At 42.0% G+C, this 22,222-nt stretch overlaps 1 protein-coding gene across 9 annotated transcripts in view; it reads left to right on the plus strand.

Moving 5' to 3' along the window:
* CCNY (cyclin Y) overlaps positions 1–22,222 on the plus strand; it is a 335,063-nt gene that overhangs the window by 304,224 nt on the left and 8,617 nt on the right. For all 9 annotated transcript variants that reach the window (XM_077896652.1, XM_077896657.1, XM_077896651.1 and 6 more), the window contains one exon: positions 5,350–5,516. In XM_077896652.1, coding sequence (XP_077752778.1) covers positions 5,350–5,516 — 167 coding nt within the window. The remainder of the gene's footprint in view (positions 1–5,349; positions 5,517–22,222) is intronic.

Raw genomic sequence — 22,222 nt, forward strand, 5'->3', positions numbered from 1 at the left:
CACCACCATCTTCCCCAGAAGTCTTAGGTTAACTCTTTAAAAAATTGGATTGGAATAATTTCAGTATCATTAAGATTTTGATATATATCCTTGATTCCACGAGTTTGCATTTTATTCCTCCCCCATGACTTGGAACAGTTTTGTTACATGTAGTCGGATGAATGCTCACTGTAATTGCTCACTAACCTGTAGTTTCTAGAGACTCCTTAGGATAGTCCTTCTCATGAATTTAAATTTGGAAATTTAATTGAGCAAGAATGTCCTATTAGCAATGAATGGTCTAGGAATATTGTTTAGGAAAAATCAATTATTATTTTACTTGGTGGAGAATTAAAATATCCAACTGGGAGTTTACTAAAGAAATTGCAGCTGACCCTTGGCTATGTCCTTACTCACAAGTTCAGCAAGTTCATGCTATTAAGTGGAGCTTATTATGAATGCCTCATCTCCCAGTGTAACAGCTGCCTTCCCTTGGTAATTGAGTGTATTATAATATCTAATTCCTTTAGTTAGCCTGTGGATTATCAGACATGGAATGATACTTTTGGGTACTTTTTTAGTATTAAATATTATCTTAAATATCATCAAACATACTTATTAATGTCTATCAACTATGGTATAAAGTAAGAAAGAAGAAAATTGAGTGGCCACCCGTTTGCACTGAGCCAGTGAGAATCTATTTCAGTGGGGAGCTTGGAGAGATTTGCATACCTTATCAGTATAAAGGAAGTCGTCAGGTAAACATTGTTTCACAACCTCCTTTGTCTCATGCTTTAAAAATCTGGAGGCTTAGTTAGGTCCAATCTTAGTTTTCTGCTCTTAGTTCAATTTATTATATATTTTGTGATTCATTTTTTATTTTTATTTTTATTTTTTTAGTATAGTTGACACACAGTGTTATATTTGTTTTATGTGTACAACATAGTGATTTGACAAGTTTATATTAATGCTGTGCTTACCTCAGGTATGCCTCTTCTTGATGAAGAACAAGAAGAGTTAGTTGTCAACCTTTGTAAAATGCACAGTCTGGGGTCCCAAGGATGGAGTCTAGCTGAAATTCCATTTGACCTAGCTTGGATCTATACCTGAAGAATTACAATTTTCACACAGATGAAAGTCATGATCTAAAACATTAGCTCATTCTTTTTGCTCATTTAATATAATAAATGCCATTAAAAACTAAGATCTTCAAAAACTGAAAAGATCACTGAGCTCTAGTGCGTGACCTACTTTTTTTTTTTTTTTTTTACCACAACCAAATGCTGTTATGTTACTCTTCAGTGAGAGATTTGGAAATTCCCACAAAGGTCCATATAATGCAGTTAGAATGCCATGCTGTGTGACTTCCTGTGGCTTATTTGAAGATCTTTTTGACTTTTTGCAGTTGGCACAGCAGAGTGGACTCTGTCCTCCTCTGAACTTCATCATTTACCACTACACGTGTCTCGTGAACCAAGGACTCAGTTTTACCTTTAAATCCATTCTACCTTCATAAACGTACTTCCTTTTTCTAAATACCATTATTTGTGGTCATTTTCTTACCTAAATCCCTTAACACTAACATGTACTCTCCTGTTGCTGTATTTCAGAGCCAGAGCTCTTAGGTAGATGCTGCTGCTTATTTGTTCTGCAAGATGATGTGTCCATTACTGAAGCAGTCTGAGGTCCCACCCTTTCTTAGCATTGTGCTAAATGCTGGGCACACAAGTGGGAATGAAATGGGTCTTTGTCCTCAGGGAACTTATGGTTCACTAGGTGGAGAGACTGATGAGGCAGCTACATATATTATACTGAGAAAAGCACAGCAAGGGGGTATGTGGAAGGGTCACGCAAACTAATATGGGGGTACATACATCAAGTAGACTTGCCCTGTAATGGTATCCTGTTTCATTACTTCCAGTATATGTAGGACTAGACTTGTTGGCTATTTTGTCTTTGGAATTTGAAATATGTTAGTAATTTCTTCTCATGATTTTGCCTTTTAGTGTAGTACCCCTGATGCATTCTGAGGAAGAGCTGGTATCTGAGATTAGCCATAAGAATCTAGGTTTTTAAGAGTTAAAAAATTGCTTTTTCATTAATAAAGCACTAAAAGCAGAATAACCTTTCTAAGCAAAAGAATTGTTATTCATCTGTTTACTCAGCAAACATTTGAGTGCCAACCACCCTCTCTCCTCATCTTGGAAAAGCCCCTATTTCAGTGGGAGAAGCAGACAAAAATCTGAGCCTTCTCTTCAAACTTCCCTGGGTGTTTATCATCCACCTGTTTACACACAGTTGGCTGGTGCAGACTGGCAAAAGAAGCCCTAAGGGAGCTTCTGCTGCTTTGGAGGGAGTAACTCTCCTCTGCTTGTGATTTAGGGATCAAGAGAACCATGGAAGGCTATAGGAAGGAGCTGCTAGCTGATGATCTGACTTTTCTTTTTTCTTTTTCTTTTTTAATAATTTATGTATTTGAGAGGGGCATATAGAGGGACGGGGAGAGGATCTCAAGCAGACCCTATGCTGAGCGCAGATCCGGATGTGGGACTTGATCTCACAACTCTGAGGTCATAACCTGAACTGAAACCATGAGTTAGATGCTTAAGTGACAGCCACATGGGCGCTTCTGGTCTTTTACTTTGTCTCTCTCTCTCTCTCTCTCTCTCTCTCTCTTTTTTTTTTTATTTTAAGATTTTAAAAATTTATTCATGAAAGACACAGAGAGAGAAAGAGGCAGAGACACAGGCAGAGGGAGAAGCAGGCTCCATGCAGGGAGCCCAGTGTGGGACTTGATCCTGGGTCTTCAGGATCAGCCCTGGGCCGAAGGTGGCGCTAAACTGCCAAGCCACCCGGGCTGCCCTGGTCTGACTTTTCTAATGGACCTCGAGTTTTGCTTCCATTGAGGATCATTTCTTCCTCATTCCCTCCCTTCCTCTCTTTTTCCTTCCTCCTCGTTCTTCCTTTCTCCCCCTTCCCCTTTCTCTCCCTCCTAAGTACCTCACCCCTGTGGCCTCCCTGCCCCTCTCTACCCACACAGTCACTGCCTGAAGTGTTTTCACATCTTTATTTTTTTACTCTGAAAGAGACTACTTCAGTTTCCTTCTTATATGCCCTGTATGCTACTGTAAGCCTAATTCAGGCACTTAGAAACACCTTGGTTTGCCTTGTAGCTTCCTCTCCAGAGTACTGCACATACATCTTAAGAGCAGAACATACCAGATTTTATTCCTCCCTCTCCTTGTTGCCCCTTTACCCTCTCTCTCCACATGTTAAAACAGGAGGGGCTCTTAAGGCTCCAGGCCTGACCCCTTCTTTTCTCTCTCCCTACACTGTTTCCCCAGGTCATGGGATCCATACCTAATCCTGTTTATGTGCCGAAGACACTCATTTCTATCTCAGTGCTGCTTTCTTCCGAGCTTCACAAGGGTGTGTGCCCTGCCCACATGGGTAGCGTCAGGCATAAAGCGTCTACCTGTGACTGTCTTTCCCAGCCTCTTCCCTCCACCAATGCTCCCCGTGTCAGAAGCATTGCCTATCCAGGGCACGAGCTGGAAGCCTCCAGACTCCTACAGCAGCCCACCTTCTTAGTTATTCAGATCGCTGGACTCTGTGAAGCTGATAGGACTGTGAGTGTCTCCTGTCATGTCCCCAGTTTAGAAACCAATCTTCCTTAGCCTGACTGCTCCAGAGTCTCCTCTTTCCATCACTTGCGCTCGTTTCCAGCCCATTGTCCTCTGTGCAGCCAGAGCAGTGAGTGCCGCCCTCCTGTGAGTCCGGTGACTGGCACAGTGCCTGGCATGTAATGAGTACCCTGTATTAACACAGTAATTCATGGATTAAGTTCAGGTGTTTAACACCACTTCTCATTTATCTGTTCTCATCTTGTGGCCTCTGTGTTATATAATTATTAGTCTGCTTCTGGCATTATCCTATGTTATTTGGTCTCATTTTCCACCTTCAGCTGAAATTATTTCCATTTAAAAATGGTTTATCAAATAAAAACCACAGTGAGATATCTACTTCACACCCATTAGGATGACTATTATTAAAAAAAAAAAAAAGAAAAGAAAATAACAGGTATTGGCAAGAATATGAAAAAATTGGAACCCCTTTGTGTTGCCAATGGAAGTGTAAGTGACCAAAGTACTTTGGAAAAACAGTATGGTGGTTCCTCAGAGAATTATACAGAATTATCATATGATCCAGCAGTTCTTCTGTGTGCATACCCAAAATAATTAAAAGCAGAAACTCAAACAGGTATTTGTACATCAGTGTTCATGGCAGCAACATTATTCATAATAACCAAAAGGAGGAAACAACTCAAATATCCATCGATTTAAAGATGGATAAACAAAATGTGGTATATGTATGTAATGGATTATCATTCAGCCTTAAAAAGGAAAGAAACTTTGACAGATGCTACAGTCTTGGATGAACTTTGAGGACATGCTAAGTGAAAAAAAGCTAGAACAAAAAGACAAATATTGAATGATTCCTAGAATAGTCACATTCATAGAGACGAAGTAGAATGGTTGTTGCCAAAGGCTGGGGGGGAAGGGGAGCGGGGAATTGTTTAGTGGGTAGAGAGTTTAGTTCAGGATGATAAGGAAGCTCTAGGGATAGAGATACAGGTGGTGATTTTTCAACAGTGCACTTAAAATGGTTAACTGCTAAGTCTTTTATATGCTTTACCACAGTAATAAAAAATAGGGGGGATTCCTGGGTGGCTCAGCAGTTTGGCGCCTACCTTTGGCCCATGGCGCGATCCTAGAGTCCCGGGATCGAGTCCCGCGTCGGGCTCCCAACATGGAGCCTGCTTCTCCCTCCTCCTGTGTCTCTGCCTCTCTCTCTCTCTCTCTCTCTCTCTCTCTCTCTGTGTCTATCACGAATAAATAAATAAATCTGTAAAAAAAAAAAATAAGCAGGCATTCTTTGTTTTTTTAAAGAAAAATAGGTTTATCAAGGCTGCATGTAAATCTACAATTGCCTCAAAATAAAAGGTTTACCAGATAGAAAAAAAAATAAGCTTGTTCCTTTGACACCACTATTTGTTGAAATTTGTATTGTTGTATGTTGAGTCTGTATTGATATGGCAGAGTGAGAAATTAACCTATGGTGCCTGGAATTTGTTCCTGCCTCAGAGCCTTTTACAATCCAGCTACCTCCATACTGTTCAAGGACAGAGTGTGTCCACTCTCCATTTGACTAGCTGAGCCCTTTGACTTTTTAGAAATAGATATAATCAGATGATAAATCCCTGTTTAAAGGCTGGTAAAATGGAGTCAAGCAGCTTTCGAATCTATGTATGCTAGCATGTAGGACAAAACAACTCAAGTCTTTAGCCCTGGCATTTTCATGTCTTCCCAGGTATACCTTGAAAGACTTTTGACGTATGCAGAGATAGATATCTGTCCAGCCAATTGGAAGCGGATTGTTCTAGGGGCGATCCTGCTGGCCTCCAAGGTTTGGGATGACCAGGCTGTGTGGAATGTGGACTACTGCCAGATCCTGAAAGACATCACGGTGGAGGACATGTGAGTGTGTGTGTGTTGGGGTGGGAGAGTGGGGCACCACTTGAGAAGGAACCACATCCCCCCCCCTCTGCATGGTCTGTATGGTAAAGAGGGAATTAATTTGCCTAAATGTCTCTTGTGAGTGGGCACAGCAAGGACATAGTTGTGGAATATTACATGCAAAAATTTGCTCTGCTCTTCATTGTGGATCATGAACAGGTACTGGTTATACTTTTTGATTTTGTGAAACTAGTTACTGAAACTATGTTATAGGCAAACATTCCTTTAATCACAAAGGTGTAGATTAATGCTGTCACCAGTCTGTGATGGTTTTTATTCTGGCTCTGTATCTTACTGCAGACTTGTAACAATGTCCCACACCCGTCTTTTATGGGCATACCCCAAAAGCAAAAGACCTAAACTATTATGTTTCTGTTTAGTTTCAGGGAGAATTTGCAAGTTCAGTTGCTTCAAATAAGCATTCTGTCCTTGGGGCCTCTCATGTGTTTCATTAGGGCTACATGTACACCCCCAGCTTGTCTCCAAGCCCCAGCTCAGGGAAGGTGTCATAAGCTTCAGGGGTAAGGGGTGTCCACCCCCATAGCTCTCAGATGGTTCAGTCCCTATACTTAGGTGAGGATTGTTAACAGGAGACCTTCAGGCCTATTGTCTGGGATCTCTGGAGTCTAGAAATACAGGAAATAGGTTTAGGTTTAGAGCCTCTCAGAAGAGAAAGGAGCTATTTTAGAAAACAATCAGGACTAAACTATTTACAGTTCCTTACAGTTTTTAGGTACTTCTGACATTATTCTTGCTGAAATGTTCTAATACTGTTTGTTCAGCTTCCTTGAGGAAGCTTCAGGCTGGAAGAGGTTCCCAGTTGAGTCCCAGTCTGTCTCCATGTCCCTAGATGCAGTAGTCCTGGGGATATGGGATCTTGACGGTGGCTGCACAGGCTGCTATTGGGAGGGGTGTCATGTGGGCACATTAGTTCTGGGTTCCTTACCAGCCTAAGACCCTCCTTGTCTCTGGTTACTGATTTGAATGGCACTCCATTTTTGTGGTACCCCATGAAACACACTTGTTTGTGTTCTTAGGTCTTTTGTTGCAGAGCCTATTTCTACTGTAGCCCTATAAAACTCCTTCCTGTGTCTATAGCTCTTTATTATAAAAAGTAAGACAAGTGTAAATAAGTTTTTGATAGTAAGAAAAATTAGAGTCTTGATTATATTTCAAGGTGAAAACAGCTACTAAAATAATCTCATTCAGACCACAGAGGAGGGAGCAACGTGGTAAGAAGTGCTGACTTGTGTTCCTTTATTGGGGGTTACCCTGTCAGCTCCTTGATGTCATTTGACACAGTTATGTGCCGCAGGAATGACATCATGGTTGCACTTTCTTGTGTCGATGATGGATGTATGTATGTTGGGGAGGAAAATTTTCCCTTTTCCCCCTTTTAGGTTCCTTAGTCTAATAATTCAAATTGACGTAAGACAAATAAACAAAAGAAAAACAAATTAATTGTGGATGTATGGAAGACCCATAAAAATATGAAACTCAAAGGCACTCAGATAGGGGAGGCTTATATGCCATCCTGAACTAAGGCTTGGGATAGGAGCCTAGGGCTTCAAAGGGGAAGAAGGCAGCTCACAGGAAGATAAAAAAGAACAGAAGCTTGGTAATCAGATGTTTCTCTCTCCCCCCCCCCCCAATGCAGTTTTTCATTTTAGGTTGGTGAGCCTCACTCAGTATAGGTGGGTCAGCAGCCTTCCTTTCTCTCCTAGAGCAGAGGAGTGGGAAAGGAGCAGCCAACACGAGAACCTATGTATGTGATGTGTCCTCGGGCAAGTCAGTTTTAACAATGAGAAATGAAAGATATAGCTCTAGAAATCTGTTTCCTCATGCTGTTGTGTTTTTAGGCATAGTTGGAGAAAACTGTAGTGTATTGTAAGGGAATATGTATGCCAGTGTGAAGCCCAGTGCCCCGCTGAGCACTGCAGCAGACACTCAGTGTGACAGGCCCAGTTGTGTTGAAGCTTAAGCCTCAGGGCGTCAGGATGTATCTGTATTTGGAGATAAGGTCGTTAAAGAGGTAACTAATTTAAAGCAGGGTCGTGAGGGTGGGCCCTAATCCAACATGGCTGAGTCAGACAACAGAGGCGGAAGCACAGCCATGTGAGAACACAGAGAGGCTGCAGAAGAAACCAACGGTGCTGGCACCTCCACCTTGGACTTCCAGCCTCCAGAACTGTGAGAAAGTAACTTTATGTTGTTTAAGCCCCCAGTCTGTGGTATTTTATTATGGCAGCCCTAGTAGACTGATTCAGATTTTGATAATGGCAAGTAAGATGCTGCTGTGATAATTACCTAAAGATGTGGAAGCGGCATTGAAACTGGGTGATGGGTAGAGGCTACAAGAGTTTTGAGGCACATATTAGAAAAACTTTAGATTACCTTGAAGAGAGGGTTGTAGAAATATGGTTGTGAAAGATGATTCTGATGAGGACTCAGAAGAGAGCTTTCATCTTAGAGATAGACATTTATTACCACAAACAGATGTCGCTAGAATTAGGGCTGTTAAAGGTGCTTCTGGAGTGAGGTATCAGAAATGAGGAACCAGCCATTGGACCCTGGACTAAGGCAATACTCGTTATACAGTGGCGAAGAACTTGGCCAAATTGTGTTCTACTGTTTTGTAAGGTAGGATATTCAAAAATGAACTTGAATGTTTAGTGGAGGAGATTTCTAAGCAGAATGTTAAAGATGCTGCCTGGTTTCTCCTTGCTGCTTATAATAAAATCTAAAGAGAGGGAAATTGAAGTAGGAATTGTTAAGCAAGAAGGGACCAGAGGTTGAAGATTTGGAAGATCTCAAGTTTTCTAACCGCTGCCTATCCGTATTGCAAAAAATGAGAAAGCATGTTCTGGAGAGAACAGTAAGGGTGTGACTGGACAGCGTTTGCTAAAGAGGTTACAAGTGTGGCCCGACGATCCAGCCAGTCATCCCAGCAAAAATGTTGCCAGTTTAAACTGAAAGGGACAGAGATAGGACAAAATGAAGGAAGGCTGTCAGACTTCTAGGATTCTACAGAAGAGCTGTCCTGCTGTCATATGTTATCCTTCAAAAGGGAAAATGACTCTGAAGGCAGTTTGGAAATTGGCAGGGCTGCCTTTGCCACCACAGACACAGCAGGTACAGGTCTGTGGGGACTGAGGCTTCCTTCTCCTTGACTAGGATGTGTGGCTACTGCCCATGGCTAAGGGGGCCCAGAGGCAGGGCCGCCATCTTAGGGCCGGATGATAGAGTATCAGCCAAAGATTATTCTCAAGACAAAATCTAATGCATTCGCCCTGCTAGATTTTGGATTTGCTTGAAACCCAAGACCCCTTTCTACTTTTAGATTTCTCCCTTTTGTAATGGGAATATCTATGCCTGTGTGACCATGGTACTTTGGAAGCAGATAACTTCTCTGGTTTCACGGTTCACACCAGGAGAGGAATTTTGCCTCAGGATGAATCATACCTCTAGTCTCACGTACCTGATTTCGATGAGATTTAGATGAGAGTTTTGGACTTGGAGTTGATGCTGGAATGGGTTTTTGGGCTGTTGGGATGGGGTGAATGTATTCTGCATGTGGGGTGGATGTGAATTTGGGGGGCTAGAAGATAGTGTCAGAGACTGAGTACCATCTCCCTCAAATGCATATTGTGAGGTCCTAATCTCTAGTACTTCAACATGTCACCATATTTGGAAATAAGGTGCTTAAAAGAAGTAATTAAGTCAAAATGAGGTCATGAGAATGGGCCTTAATCCAACATGATATGTCCTATAAGAAGAGATTGGGTAACGGGCAGCAGAGAGAAGGACAATCTTGTGGCATTTTGTTATAGCAGCCTTAGCAAACTCAGACATCCAGTAAATTTTATTGAAAGAAGGAATGAGATCCAGTGTGTTCAAGAAGCCATTCAGGTGGTTGTATTGCTGAACCAAGCTTGTGGAGAGATAGGGGCTTTAAATTATTTTGTAGCATCTATACAAAATCATAGATTTACTGTTGGAATAAATATTGGACTGCTTCAGTGAATATCATTCTCAGTGTGGAAAAACTGAGAGCCTTTCCCCTAAGATCAGGAACACAACAGGGATATCCACTTTCACCATTTTGTGAGGCTAGAAGTCTTAGAAGTCTTAGAAATAAAAGGCATTCAAATTGGCAAAAAAGAAGTCAAATTCACCCTCTTCACAAATGACGTGATACTGTACGTAGAAAACCTGAAAAACTCCACCCCCAGACTGCTAGAACTCATACAGCAATTCAGCAATGTGGCAGGATACAAAATCAATGCCCAGAAATCAGCTGCATTTCTGTACACTAACAATGAGACTGAAGAAAGAGAAATTAAGGCGTCAATCCCATTTACAATTGCACCCAAAAGCATAAGATGCCTAGGAATAAACCTAACCGAAGAGGTAAAGGATCTATACCCTAAAAACTATAGAACACTTCTGAGAGAAATTGAGGAAGACACAAAGAGATGGAAAAATATTCCATGCTCATGGATTGGCAGAATTAATATTGTGAAAATGTCCGTGTTACCTAGGGCAATGTACACGTTTAATGCAATCCCTATCAAAATACCATGGACTTTCTTCACAGAGTTGGAATAAGTAATCTTAAGATTTATATGGAATCACAAAAGACCTGGAATAGCCAGGAAAATATTGGAAAAAGAAAACCAAAGCTGGGGCATCCCAGTGTCTGACTTTAAGCTGTATTACAAAGCTGTGATCGTCAAGACAGTGTGGTACTGGCACAAAAACACACATAGATCAATGGAACAGAATACAGAACCCAGAAATGGGCCCTCAACTCTATCGTCAACTAATATTCGGCAAAACAGGAAAGAATATCCACTGGAAAAAGGACAGTCTCTTCAATAAATGGTGTGGCAAAACTGGACAGCCACGTGCAGAAGAATGAAACTGAGCCATTCTCTTGTACCATACACAAAGATAAACTCAAAATGGATGAAAGATCTAAATGTGAGACAGGAATCCAACAAAGTCCCAGAGGAGAACACAGGCAACACCCTTTTCAACTTGGCCACAGCAACTTCTTCCAAGATACATCCATGAAGGCAAGGGAAAGAAAATAAAAAATGAACTATTGGGACTTAATCAAGCTAAAAAGCTTCTGCACAGCAAAGAACCAGTCAACAAAACTAAAAGACAACCTACAGAACGGGGAGAAGATATTTGCAAATGACATAGCAGCTAAAGGGCTAGTTTCCAAGATCTATAAAGAACTTATTAAACGCAACAGCAAAGAATCAATCCAATCATGAAATGGGCAAAAGATGTGAATAGAAATTTCACCAAAGAAGACATAGACATGGCCAATGAGCACATGAGAAAATGCTCCACATCACTTGCCATCAGGGACATACAAATCAAAACCACAATGAGATACCACCTCACACCAGTGAGAATGGGGAAAATTAACAAGGCAGGAGATCCTGCCACAAATGTTGGAGAGGATGCGGAGAGTAAAGGGAACCCTCTTGCACTGTTGGTGGGAATGTGAACTGGTGCAGCCACTCTGGAAAACTGTGTGGAGGTTCCTCAGAGTTAAAAATAGACCTGCCCTACGACCCAGCAATTGCACTGCTGGGGATTTATCACAAAGATACAGATGCAGTGAAATGCTGGAACACCTGCACCCGGATGTTTCTAGCAGCAATGTCCACAATAGCCAAACTGTGGAAGGATCCTTGGTGTTCATCAAAGGATGAATGGATAAAGAAGATGTGGTATATACAATGGAATATTCCTCAGCCATTAGAAACGATGAATACCCACCATTTGTTTCAACATGGATGGAACTGGAGGGTATTATGCTGAGTGAAGTAAGTCAATTGGAGAAGGACAATCATATGGTTTCACTCATACATGGACTATAAAAAATAGTGGAGGGAAATAAAGGGGAAAGGGCAGAAAATGAGTGGGATAAATCAGAGAAGGTGACAAAACATGAGAGACTCCTAACTCTGAGAAATGAACAAGGGGTAGCAGAAGGAGAGGTGGGTGGGGGGATGGGGTGACTTGGGTGACAGGCACTGAGGGGGGCACTTGGCGGGATGAGCACTGGTGTTAATACTATATGTTGGCAAATCGAACTCCAATTAAAGAATATACAAAAAAAAAAAAAAAAAAAAGAGCAGTAGTTCCCATATGTGAGTATGCATCCAATCACCTGGAGGGCTTGCTAAGACACATATTGCTGAGCCCACCCCAGTCTCCAGTTCAGCAGGTCTGGGGTGGGCCAGAGAATGTGACTTTCTAACAATCTCCCATGGGATGCTAATGCTTCTGGCCCCAGCCCAAACTTCTAGAACCACTGACCTCCAGAGACTGATCAGTTAAGGAGCCACACAGGTATTACGATCCATTTGGCCAACCCACTTATAGTTTGATGGAAATGAATGATGGGTAGCCAAAATAAATTTTAAAACTTCTATTTGGAGAACTTCCCCATGTCAATTATCTTTTAGATCAGGTTCATTTCTTGACAGTTAGTACCTAGAGGGAGAAAAGGTCTCAGCGATGGATCTACTTGTTGAGCACTGGTCCTAGGTCAGGCATGCAGGTTTAGCATCACCTTCCCCATGAAACACCCTGTGCTCCCAAACACACTACATAGCCCTCTATCACCCTCCACTGTAAGTGTCCCCTTCAATCAGTCTCCCCTACTTGTCTCCTCACAGCTGGAAACTGCGACACCTGGCCCCTATCACAGTACCTGACATACACTTAGTCGCTGAAGAATTACCCTGATTGAATGGAGAAGACCAGCTCAACTTGGCTGGAGAGATTGAGGAAGGCTTCTTATAGAAGTCAGAGATGAGCTGAGTTTAGAACTGTAGAGCTCTGGTGGGGAGGAATGAGGGTTGGGGCAGGGTATTTCTGGCAGGATCCCTGTCACCATCTCCTGTGAGTGAGTCTGAAGGCTGATGAACCCTGTCCCAGGTGCCAGGCCTCACCTAGACCCCACCTCCACTGACCCTACTGAACATGGAGCCTCTTGGATCTGGCCCCACATGTAGGAACCTGAATATTTTGTAGCCTCAAACTAACATAGCACCATCCTATCCCCTCTGTGGACCTGAGTCTTGGTCTGCTTCTGGTGGGTCACTTCACTAAGTCATCAGACACTGAGAGGACTCTGTCCTAATCTCATCCTGCTGTGAAAACGGGACAGGAGCGTGGAGGTGGCGGGGAAGGCAGGCCAGGATTTGAGCAAGAGGGAGTGGCTTTATTATTTTTTTTTTATATATATAAATTTATTTTTTATTGGTGTTCAATTTGCCAGCATATAGAATAACACTCAGTGCTCATCCCGTCATGTGCCCACCTCAGTGCCCATCACCCAGTCACCCCCACCCCCTGCCCACCTCCCCTTCCACCACCCCTAGTTCGTTTCCCAGAGTTAGGAGTCTTCATGTTCTGTCTCCCTTTCTGATATTTCCCACACATTTCTTCTCCATTCCCTTCTATTCCCTTTCACTATTATTTATATTCCCCAAATGAATGAGAACATATAATGTTTGTCCTTCTCCAGTTGACTTATTTCACTCAGCATAACACCCTCCAGTTCCATCCACGTCGAAGCAAATGGTGGGTATTTGTCATTTCTAATGGCTGAGGAATATTCCATTGTATACATAAGCCACATCTTCTTTATCCATTCATCTTTCGTTGGACACCGAGGCTCCTTCCACAGTTTGGCTATTGTGGCCATTGCTGCTAGAAACATCGGGGTGCAGGTGTCCCAGCGTTTCATTGCATCTGTATCTTTGGGGTAAATCCCCAGCAGTGCAATTGCTGGGTCGTAGGGCAGGTCTATTTTTAACTCTGAGGAACCTCCACACAGTTTTCCAGAGTGGCTGCACCAATTCACATTCCCACCAACAGTGCAGGAGGGTTCCCCTTTCTCCACATCCTCTCCAACATTTGTGGTTTCCTGCCTTGTTAATGTTCCCCATTCTCACTGGTGTGAGGTGGTATCTCATTGTGGATTTGATTTGTATTTCCCTGATGGCAAGTGATGCAGAGCATTTTCTCATGTGCGTGTTGGCCATGTCTATGTCTTCCTCTGTGTGATTTCTGTTCATGTCTTTTGCCCATTTCATGGTTGGATTGTTTGTTTCTTTGGTGTTGAGTTTAATAAGTTCTTTATAGATCTGGAAACCAGCCCTTTATCTGATATGCCATTTGCAAATATCTTCTCCCATTCTGTAGGTTGTCTTTGAGTTTTGTTGACTGTATCCTTTGCTGTGCAAAAGCTTCTTATCTTGATGAAGTCACAATAGTTCATTTTTGCTTTTGTTTCTTTTGCCTTCGTGGATGTATCTTGCAAGAAGTTACTGTGGCCGAGTTCAAAAAGGGTGTTGCCTGTGTTCTCCTTTAGGATTTTGATGGAATCTTGCCTCACATTTAGATCTTTAATCCATTTTGAGTTTATCTTTGTGTATAGTGCAAGAGAGTGCTCTAGTTTCATTCTTCTGCATGTGGATGTCCAATTTTCCCAGCACCATTTATTGAAGAGACTGTCCTTTTTCCAGTGGATAGTCTTTCCTCCTTTGTCAAATATTAGTTGACCATAAAGTTCAGGGTCCACTTCTGGGTTCTCTATTCTGTTCCATTGATCTATGTGTCTGTTTTTGTGCCAGTACCACACTGTCTTGATGCCCACAGCTTTGTAGTACAACCTGAAATCTGGCATTGTGATGCCCCCAGCTATGGATTTCTTTTTTAAAATTCCCCTGGCTATTCGGGGTCTTTTCTGATTCCACACAAATCTTAAAATAATTTGTTCGAACTCTTTGAAGGAAGTCCATGGTATTTTGATAGGGATTGTATTAAACGTGTAAATTGCCCTGGGTAACATTGAGGGGGTGGCTTTAGAAAGACAAAGTACTGAGCCATTGAGAGTTGCTATAAAAGATTTGTGGTCCTCAGATGGGAAGACTGAGAAGTCACATTCAGGTCTCCTCATCAGAGAAACAGCATAACTTGCTGTTTCCAAACAGTCTAGTGAAAGGAGATGAGCTCCAAATGTGCATATTGTGCTAAACGTTATTCTTAAAAAACTCTTAGATGACTTAAATTCTTAAAAGACTCTTAAAATGACTCTAAACTACTGACTTATTTGGGATAATTTTTACTGTAAATACTTTTATTTATGCCTCCTTTAAATGAGACTTAACAAGAGATCATCCTGTGAAATACTGGACTTCAGCTAAGATTTTATAAAACAAGAGTGTCAAAAATACTGTTAAGGCCTCAAGTGCCAAAACAAATGTGCTAGGAGTCCTCCCGGGGGCAGACTGCCTTCTGGTGGCCAGAGGTGCCACCACAGTCTTACTCTCCTAATGCTCAGAAAACCTTGCTGTTTTGATAGAGTGAGTCTGTTAATCCTGTCCCAAAGGGCATCTAGATACCTTTTGTTGAGGGTAAACACTCTGACTTAAGTCAAGAGGAATCTGTTTTTGAACAAGGTGGCATTTTCCCCAAAGTTCCTTGGAGAAAACAAACAGCCTTTCTTACCTTTTTTTTTTTTTTTTTTTTTAAGCTCTGAGGAAAATACGGACTTCAGAGCTGATGTGCTCTCTAATTAAGGAAAGATTTAGCGAATAAAATAACTCCCAAAATCTGAGTTTCCAAACCACAGTAATACATCTTACGGGGACACGTGACAGCTTGGTGCATGATAAATTATAAGAAATACTAACAGTGATGCTTGATGGATTTACTGCCCTCAAGTGAATAATCATGAGAAAATTGTTCTGATTAAAGTTTTATAAGAAATAAACTCAGGTCAATAAATAAAACATATATTCAGAAATATGAATATTAGATCAAAATTGTAAAGAAACCCAACTAAATTAGCACAATTCAGCAACTTGTGAAGGGGCATCTAAAACGGAGTAAACATTTATCATCTATCTGCTTTTCTAGAAAAACTGGTTCACTTTAAGAACCAGCCACCGACAGTCCTACTTCTGGGTATACACGCAAAAGAAGGGAAAGCAGGGGCTCATGGAGACATCTGAACACCCATGCTCACAGCAGCATCATTCGCAACAGACAAGCAGCAGTAGTGCAAGTGTCCAAGTGTGTATCTATGGGTGGGTGGAGAAACAGAGTATGTACATGGACTGGAAGGACGGAAATTCTGCTATGTGCTACTACACAGATGAACTGAGGACACTATACTAAGTGCAATCAGTTACTCACAGAAAGACGAAAATTGTGTGATTCCACCTAGACGAGGCCTCCAGAGTAGTGAAATTCATAGCCACAAAGCAGAATGATGGCTGCCAGGGGCTGAGGGAGGACTTGGGGACTGATTATTTAATAGATGCACAGTTTCTGGTTGGTGATGGTGGCACAGCAATGGGCATGTACTTAATGCCACAGAACTGTACACTTAAAAGTGGTTAAAGTAGTAAATTTTCTGCCAGGCACCCTCTACCCATGGAGGGTCTGAGGTCTCTGCTGTGTCTCTATCTATTACGCAGCACTGAGACAAGTCTCTTGGCTTCTCCATATTTGAGATTTGTTTACATATAAAACAACTCTTAGAAGGTCACTGAAAAACAAAAACAAGCCAACTCCGAAGTGTAATTATTTTAACAGCATTTCTGCCTATCAAAGTTTATCATCCCCTTTCCCATCATTAGGCGACAGTGTGACCACTTCTGTTGGCAAGACAGAAAGTGACGAAGACTGGTCTATAGCCCTGTCCTGCCCACAGCGTCGGTCTGAATCTAAAATCTGACTGACGCTGGTGGCCATGAGTGCTCCATCCACAAGTTTCAGTGACACTTGTCTTAAAAGGTTCTTCAACCTGCGTTCCCAGCCATTTGTCCACAGGGTCAGCCACCCTCCCAGCCAGAACCCCACCGTCTAAAGGTGGAAGGGACTCCAAGTCAGGTTCCTGACTGTTGGATGATTCTTTAGCTGGAGATGAACCTGGGCTCAGAAATGTCACGAAGGTCACACTGGGATGTTAGTACGTAGGCAAGGCCGAAGAGAAGGCTGCAGAGGGGGATGGAAGGACACCTGGAAACACCACAAAATAGGACATAAAGTTTTCCATCTGAAACTTGGGAATCCTCTCGCTGCTAAGGAGCTCCAAAGAGTGGTTCAGGTACAACCTGACACAGTCTGCCAGGAAAGGAACACTAGCTAAGGACAGGAGATTAGCACAGTGCTCAGTGCAGAGCTCTGAGCGTCCCGTGATACCCCACACTGCTCCTCCCTAGAGAGGGGAACCCAGGAGCCACTGTTTCCCCCAACCTTTTCCCAGGGTTTTACTGGAAAAGACTGAAATCAAGAACTCATTTTTTAAAAAATATTTTAAATTTAACTTGCCAACATATAGTATAATACACAGTGCTCATCCCATCAAGTGCCCTCCTCAGTACCCATCACCCAGTTACCCCATCCCCCACCCACCTCTCCTTCTGCTACCCCTTGTTCATTTCTCAGAGTTAGGAGTCTCTCATGTTTTGTCACCTTCTCTGATTTATCCCACTCATTTTCTGCCCTTTCCCCTTTATTTCCCTCCACTATTTTTTATAGTCCATGTATGAGTGAAACCATATGATTGTCCTTCTCCAATTGACTTACTTCACTCAGCATAATACCCTCCAGTTCCATCCATGTTGAAACAAATGGTGGGTATTCATCGTTTCTAATGGCTGAGGAATATTCCATTGTATATACCACATCTTCTTTATCCATTCATCCTTTGATGAACACCAAGGATCCTTCCACAGTTTGGCTATTGTGGACATTGCTGCTAGAAACATCCGGGTGCAGGTGTTCCAGCATTTCACTGCATCTGTATCTTTGTGATAAATCCCCAGCAGTGCAATTGCTGGGTCGTAGGGCAGGTCTATTTTTAACTCTGAGGAACCTCCACACAGTTTTCCAGAGTGGCTGCACCAGTTCACATTCCCACCAACAGTGCAAGAGGGTTCCCCTTTCTCCACATCCTCTCCAACATTTGGTGTTTCCTGCCTTGTTAATTTTCCTCATTCTCACTGGTGTGAGGTGGTATCTCATTGTGGTTTTGATTTGTATGTCCCTGATGGCAAGTGATGTGGAGTATTTTCTCATGTGCTCATTGGCCATGTCTATGTCTTCTTTGGTGAAATTTCTATTCACATCTTTTGCCCATTTCATGATTGGATTGATTCTTTGCTGTTGCGTTTAATAAGTTCTTTATAGATCTTGGATACTAGCCCTTTAGCTGCTATGTCATTTGCAAATATCTTCTCCCCATTCTGTAGGTTGTCTTTTAGTTTTGTTGACTGTTTCTTTCGCTGTGCAGAAGCTTTTTATCTTGATGAAGTCCCAACAGTTTATTTTTAAATTTTCTTTCCCTTGCCTTCATGGATGTATCTTGGAAGAAGTTTCTGTGGCCAAGTTGAAAAGGGTGTTGCCTGTGTTCTCCTCTAGGATTTTGTTGGATTCCTGTCTCACATTTAGATCTTTCATCCATTTTGAGTTTATCTTTGTGTATAAGAGAATGGTCCAGGGATCCCTGGGTGGCGCAGCGGTTTGGCGCCTGCCTTTGGCCCAGGGCACGATCCTGGAGACCCGGGATCGAATCCCACGTCGGGCTCCCGGTGCATGGAGCCTGCTTCTCCCTCTGCTCCCTCTGCCTGTGTCTCTGCCTCTCTCTCTCTCACTGTGTGCCTATCATAAATAGAAAAAAAAAAAAAAAAAAAAGAATGGTCCAGTTTCATTTTTCAGCACGTGGCTGTCCAGTTTTGCCGCACCATTTATTGAAGAGACTGTCCTTTTTCCAGTGGATATCCTTCCCTGCTTTGCCGAATATTAGTTGACCATAGAGTTGAGGGCCCATTTCTGGGTTCTCTCTTCTATTCCACTGATCTATGTGTCTGTTTTTGTGCCAGTACCACACTGTCTTAATGATCACAGCTTTGTAGTATAACTTGAAATCCAGCATTGTGATGCCCCCAGCTTTGGTTTTCTTTTTCAATATTCCCCTGGCTATTTGGGGTCTTTTCTGATTCCACACAAATCTTAAGATTACTTGTTCCAATGCTGTGAAGAAAGTCCATGGTATTTCAATAGGGATTGCATTGAACATGTAAATTGCCTTGAGTAGCATTGACATTTTCACAATATTTATTCTTCCAGTCCATGAGCATGGAATGTTCTTCCATCTCTTTGTGTCTTCCTCAATTTCTTTCAGAAGTGTTCTGTAGTTTTTAGGGTATAGATCCTTTACCACTTTGGTTAGGTTTATCCCTAGGTATCTTATGCTTTTGGGTGCAATTGGAAATGGGATTGACTCCTTAATTTCTCTTCAGTCTCATTGTTAGTGTACAGAAATGCCACTGATTTCTGGGCATTGATTTTGTATCCTGCCACGCTACCAAATTGCTGTATGAGTTCTAGCAATCTTGGGGTGGAGGCTTTTGGGTTTTCTATGTAGAGTATCATGTCATGTGTGAAGAGGGACTTCTTCTTTGCCAATTTGAATGCCTTTTCTTTCTTTTTTTTTTTTTTAATTTATGATAGTCACACGCAGAGAGAGAGAGAGAGAGAGGCAGAGACATAGGCAGAGGGAGAAGCAGGCTCCATGCACCGGGACCCGACGTGTGATTCGATCCCGGGTCTCCAGGATTGCGCCCTGGGCCAAAGGCAGGTGCCAAACCGCTGCGCCACCCAGGGTTCCCCTTTTATTTCTCTTTGTTGCTTTATTGCTGAGGCTAGGATTTCTATTACTATGTTGAAGAGCAGTGGTGAGAGTGGACATCCCTGTCATGTTCCTGATCTTAGGGGAAAGGCTGTCAGTGCTTCCCCATTGAGAATGATATTTACTGTGGGCTTTTCGTAGATGACTTTTAAAATGCTGAGGAATGTTCCCTCTATCCTTACCCTCTGAAGTTTTGATCAGGAATGGATGTTGTATTTTGTCAAATGCTTTCTCTGCATCTATTGAGAGGATCATATGGTTCTTGTTTTTTCTCATATTGATATGATCTATCATGTTGATTGCTTTACAAGTGTTGAACCAGCCTTGCATCCCAGGGATAAATCCCACTTGGTCATGGTGAATAATAATCTTCTTCTTCTTTTTTTTTTTTTTTGAATAATCTTCTTAATGTACAGTTGGATCCTATTGGCTAGTATCTTGTTGAGAATTTTTGCATCTGTGTTCATCAGGGATATTGGATATTCTCCTATTTAGTGGGGTCTTTGTCTGGTTTTGGAATTAAGATGATGCTGGCCTCACAAAAGGAGTTTGGAAATATTCCATCCCTTTCTAACTTTCGGAACAGCTTTAGTAGAATAGGAATTGTTTCTTCTTCAAACGTTGATAGAATTCCCCTGGGAAGCCATCTGACCCTGGACTTTTGTGTCTTGGGAGGTTTTTGATGACTGCTTCAATTTCCTCCCTGGTTATTGGCCTGTTCAGGTTCTCTATTTCTTCCTGTTCCAGGTTTGGTAGTTTGTGGTTTTCCAGAAATGTGTCCATCTCTTCTAGATTGCCTAATTTGTTGGTGTATAGCTGCTCATAATATGTTTTTAAAATTGTATTTCCTTGGTATTGGTTGTGATCTCTCCTTTTTCATTCGTGATTTTATTAATTTGAGTCTTTTTTCTTTTTAATAAGGCTGGCTAATGGTTTATCTATCTCATGAATGTTTTTAATTCTTCTCTAATTTCCTGGTTGACCCTTTCATCTTTTAGCAGTATACTCCTTAACCTCCACGTGTTTGAGTTTCTTCCAAATGTCTTCTTGTGATTGAGTTCAAGTTTCAAAGCATTATGGTCTGAAAACATGCAGGGGACAATCCCAAACTTTTGATATCATTTGAGGCCTGATTTGTGACCCAGTATGTGGTCTATTCTGGATAAAGTTCCATGTGCACTTGAGAAGAATGTGTATTCAGTTGCGTTTGGATGTAAAGTTCTGTAGATATCTGTGAAATCCATCTGGTCCAGTGTATCACTTAAAGCTCTTGTTTCTTTGGAGATGTTGTGCTTAGAACATCTGTCATTTGCAGAAAGTGCCATGTTGAAGTCTCTCAGTATTAGTGTATTATTTACAAGGATGTCTTTACTTTGGTTATTAATTGATATACTCGGCAGCTCCCACATTCGGGGCATAAATATTCATGATTGTTAAGTCCTCTTGTTGGATAGATCCTTTAAGTATGATACAGTGTCCCTCTTCATCTCTTACTACAGTCTTTGGGATAAACTTTAATGTATCTGATATGAGGATGGCTACCCCTGCTTTCTTTTGAGGACCATTTGAATGATAAATGGTTCTCCGACCTTTCATTTTCAGGCTGTAGGTGTCCTTAGGTCTCAAATGAGTCTCTTGTAGACAGCAAATAGATGGGTCCTGCTTTTTTATCCAGTCTGAAACCCTGCACCTTTTGATGGGGTCATTTAGCCCATTCACATTCAGTGTTACTATGGAAAGATAAATTTAGTGTCATCATGATACCTATTCAGTCCCTGTTTTTGTGGATTATTTCCTTGGACTTCCTCTTTCTTTTACAGAGTCCCCCTTAATATTTCTTGCAGAGCTGGTTTGGTGGTCACATATTCTTTCAGTTACTGCCTGTCTTGGAAGCTCTTTATCTCTCCTCCTATTCTGAATGAGAGCCTTGCTGGATAAAGTATTCTTGGCTGCATGTTCTTCTCATTGAGGACCCTGAATATATCCTGCCAGCCCTTTCTGGCCTGCCAGATCTCTGTGGAGGGGTCTGCTGTTAATCTAATACTTTTCCCCATATAAGTTAGGGATCTCTTGTCTCTTGCTGCTTTAAGGATTTTCTCTTTATCTTTGCAATTTGCAAGTTTCACTATTAAATGTCGGGTGTTGAAATGTTTTTACTGACTTAGTGGGGGATCTCTCTATCTCCTGGATCAGAATGACTATTTCCCTACCCAAAAAGTTCTCAGCTATGATTTGTTCAAATATGCTTTCTGGCCCTCTGTCCCTCTTGGCGCCCTCTGGAACCCCAATTAAACGTAGATTTTTCCTTCTGAGGCTGTCATTTATTTCCCTTAACCTTTCCTCATGGTCTTTTAAATGTTTTTCTCTTTTTTCCTCAGCTTCCTTCTTTACCATCAACTTGTCTTCTATGTCACTCACTCGTTCTTCTACCTCATTAACCCTCATCGTTAGGACCTCCAGTTTGGATTGCATGTCATTTAATTGATTTTTAATTTCGGCCTGATTAGATCTAAATTCTGCAGTCATGGAGTCTCTTGAATCCTTTATGCTTTTTTTCCAGAGCCACCAGTAGCTTCATAATTGTACTTCTGAATTGGCTTTCTGACATGGAATTGTAATCCAGATTCTGTAACTCTGTGCCAGAGAGTACTGGTTCTGATTGTTTCTTTCGTGGTGAGTTCTTTCTAGTCAATTTGCTCAGTGCAGAGTGACTAAAAACGAGTTATACTGGAAAAAGGAAGAAGAAAAAGAAAAAGAAAAGAAAACAAAGGAGGGGTATAGTCTGGTTCGATATACTGTAGATCCCGCGGCTTCCCCTGGAGCTTTCCAGCGCTGCTCGGTCAGGAACTCGCTCTTCCCCTGTCCTTCCAGCTGGTCTCCTGGGGGAGGGGCCTGCTGTGCGGATTCTCAGGTGTGTGCACGTGGAGGG

The sequence above is a fragment of the Canis aureus genome, chromosome 5 (assembly GCF_053574225.1).
Source record: "Canis aureus isolate CA01 chromosome 5, VMU_Caureus_v.1.0, whole genome shotgun sequence".
In the NCBI taxonomy this organism is placed as follows: domain Eukaryota; kingdom Metazoa; phylum Chordata; class Mammalia; order Carnivora; family Canidae; genus Canis; species Canis aureus.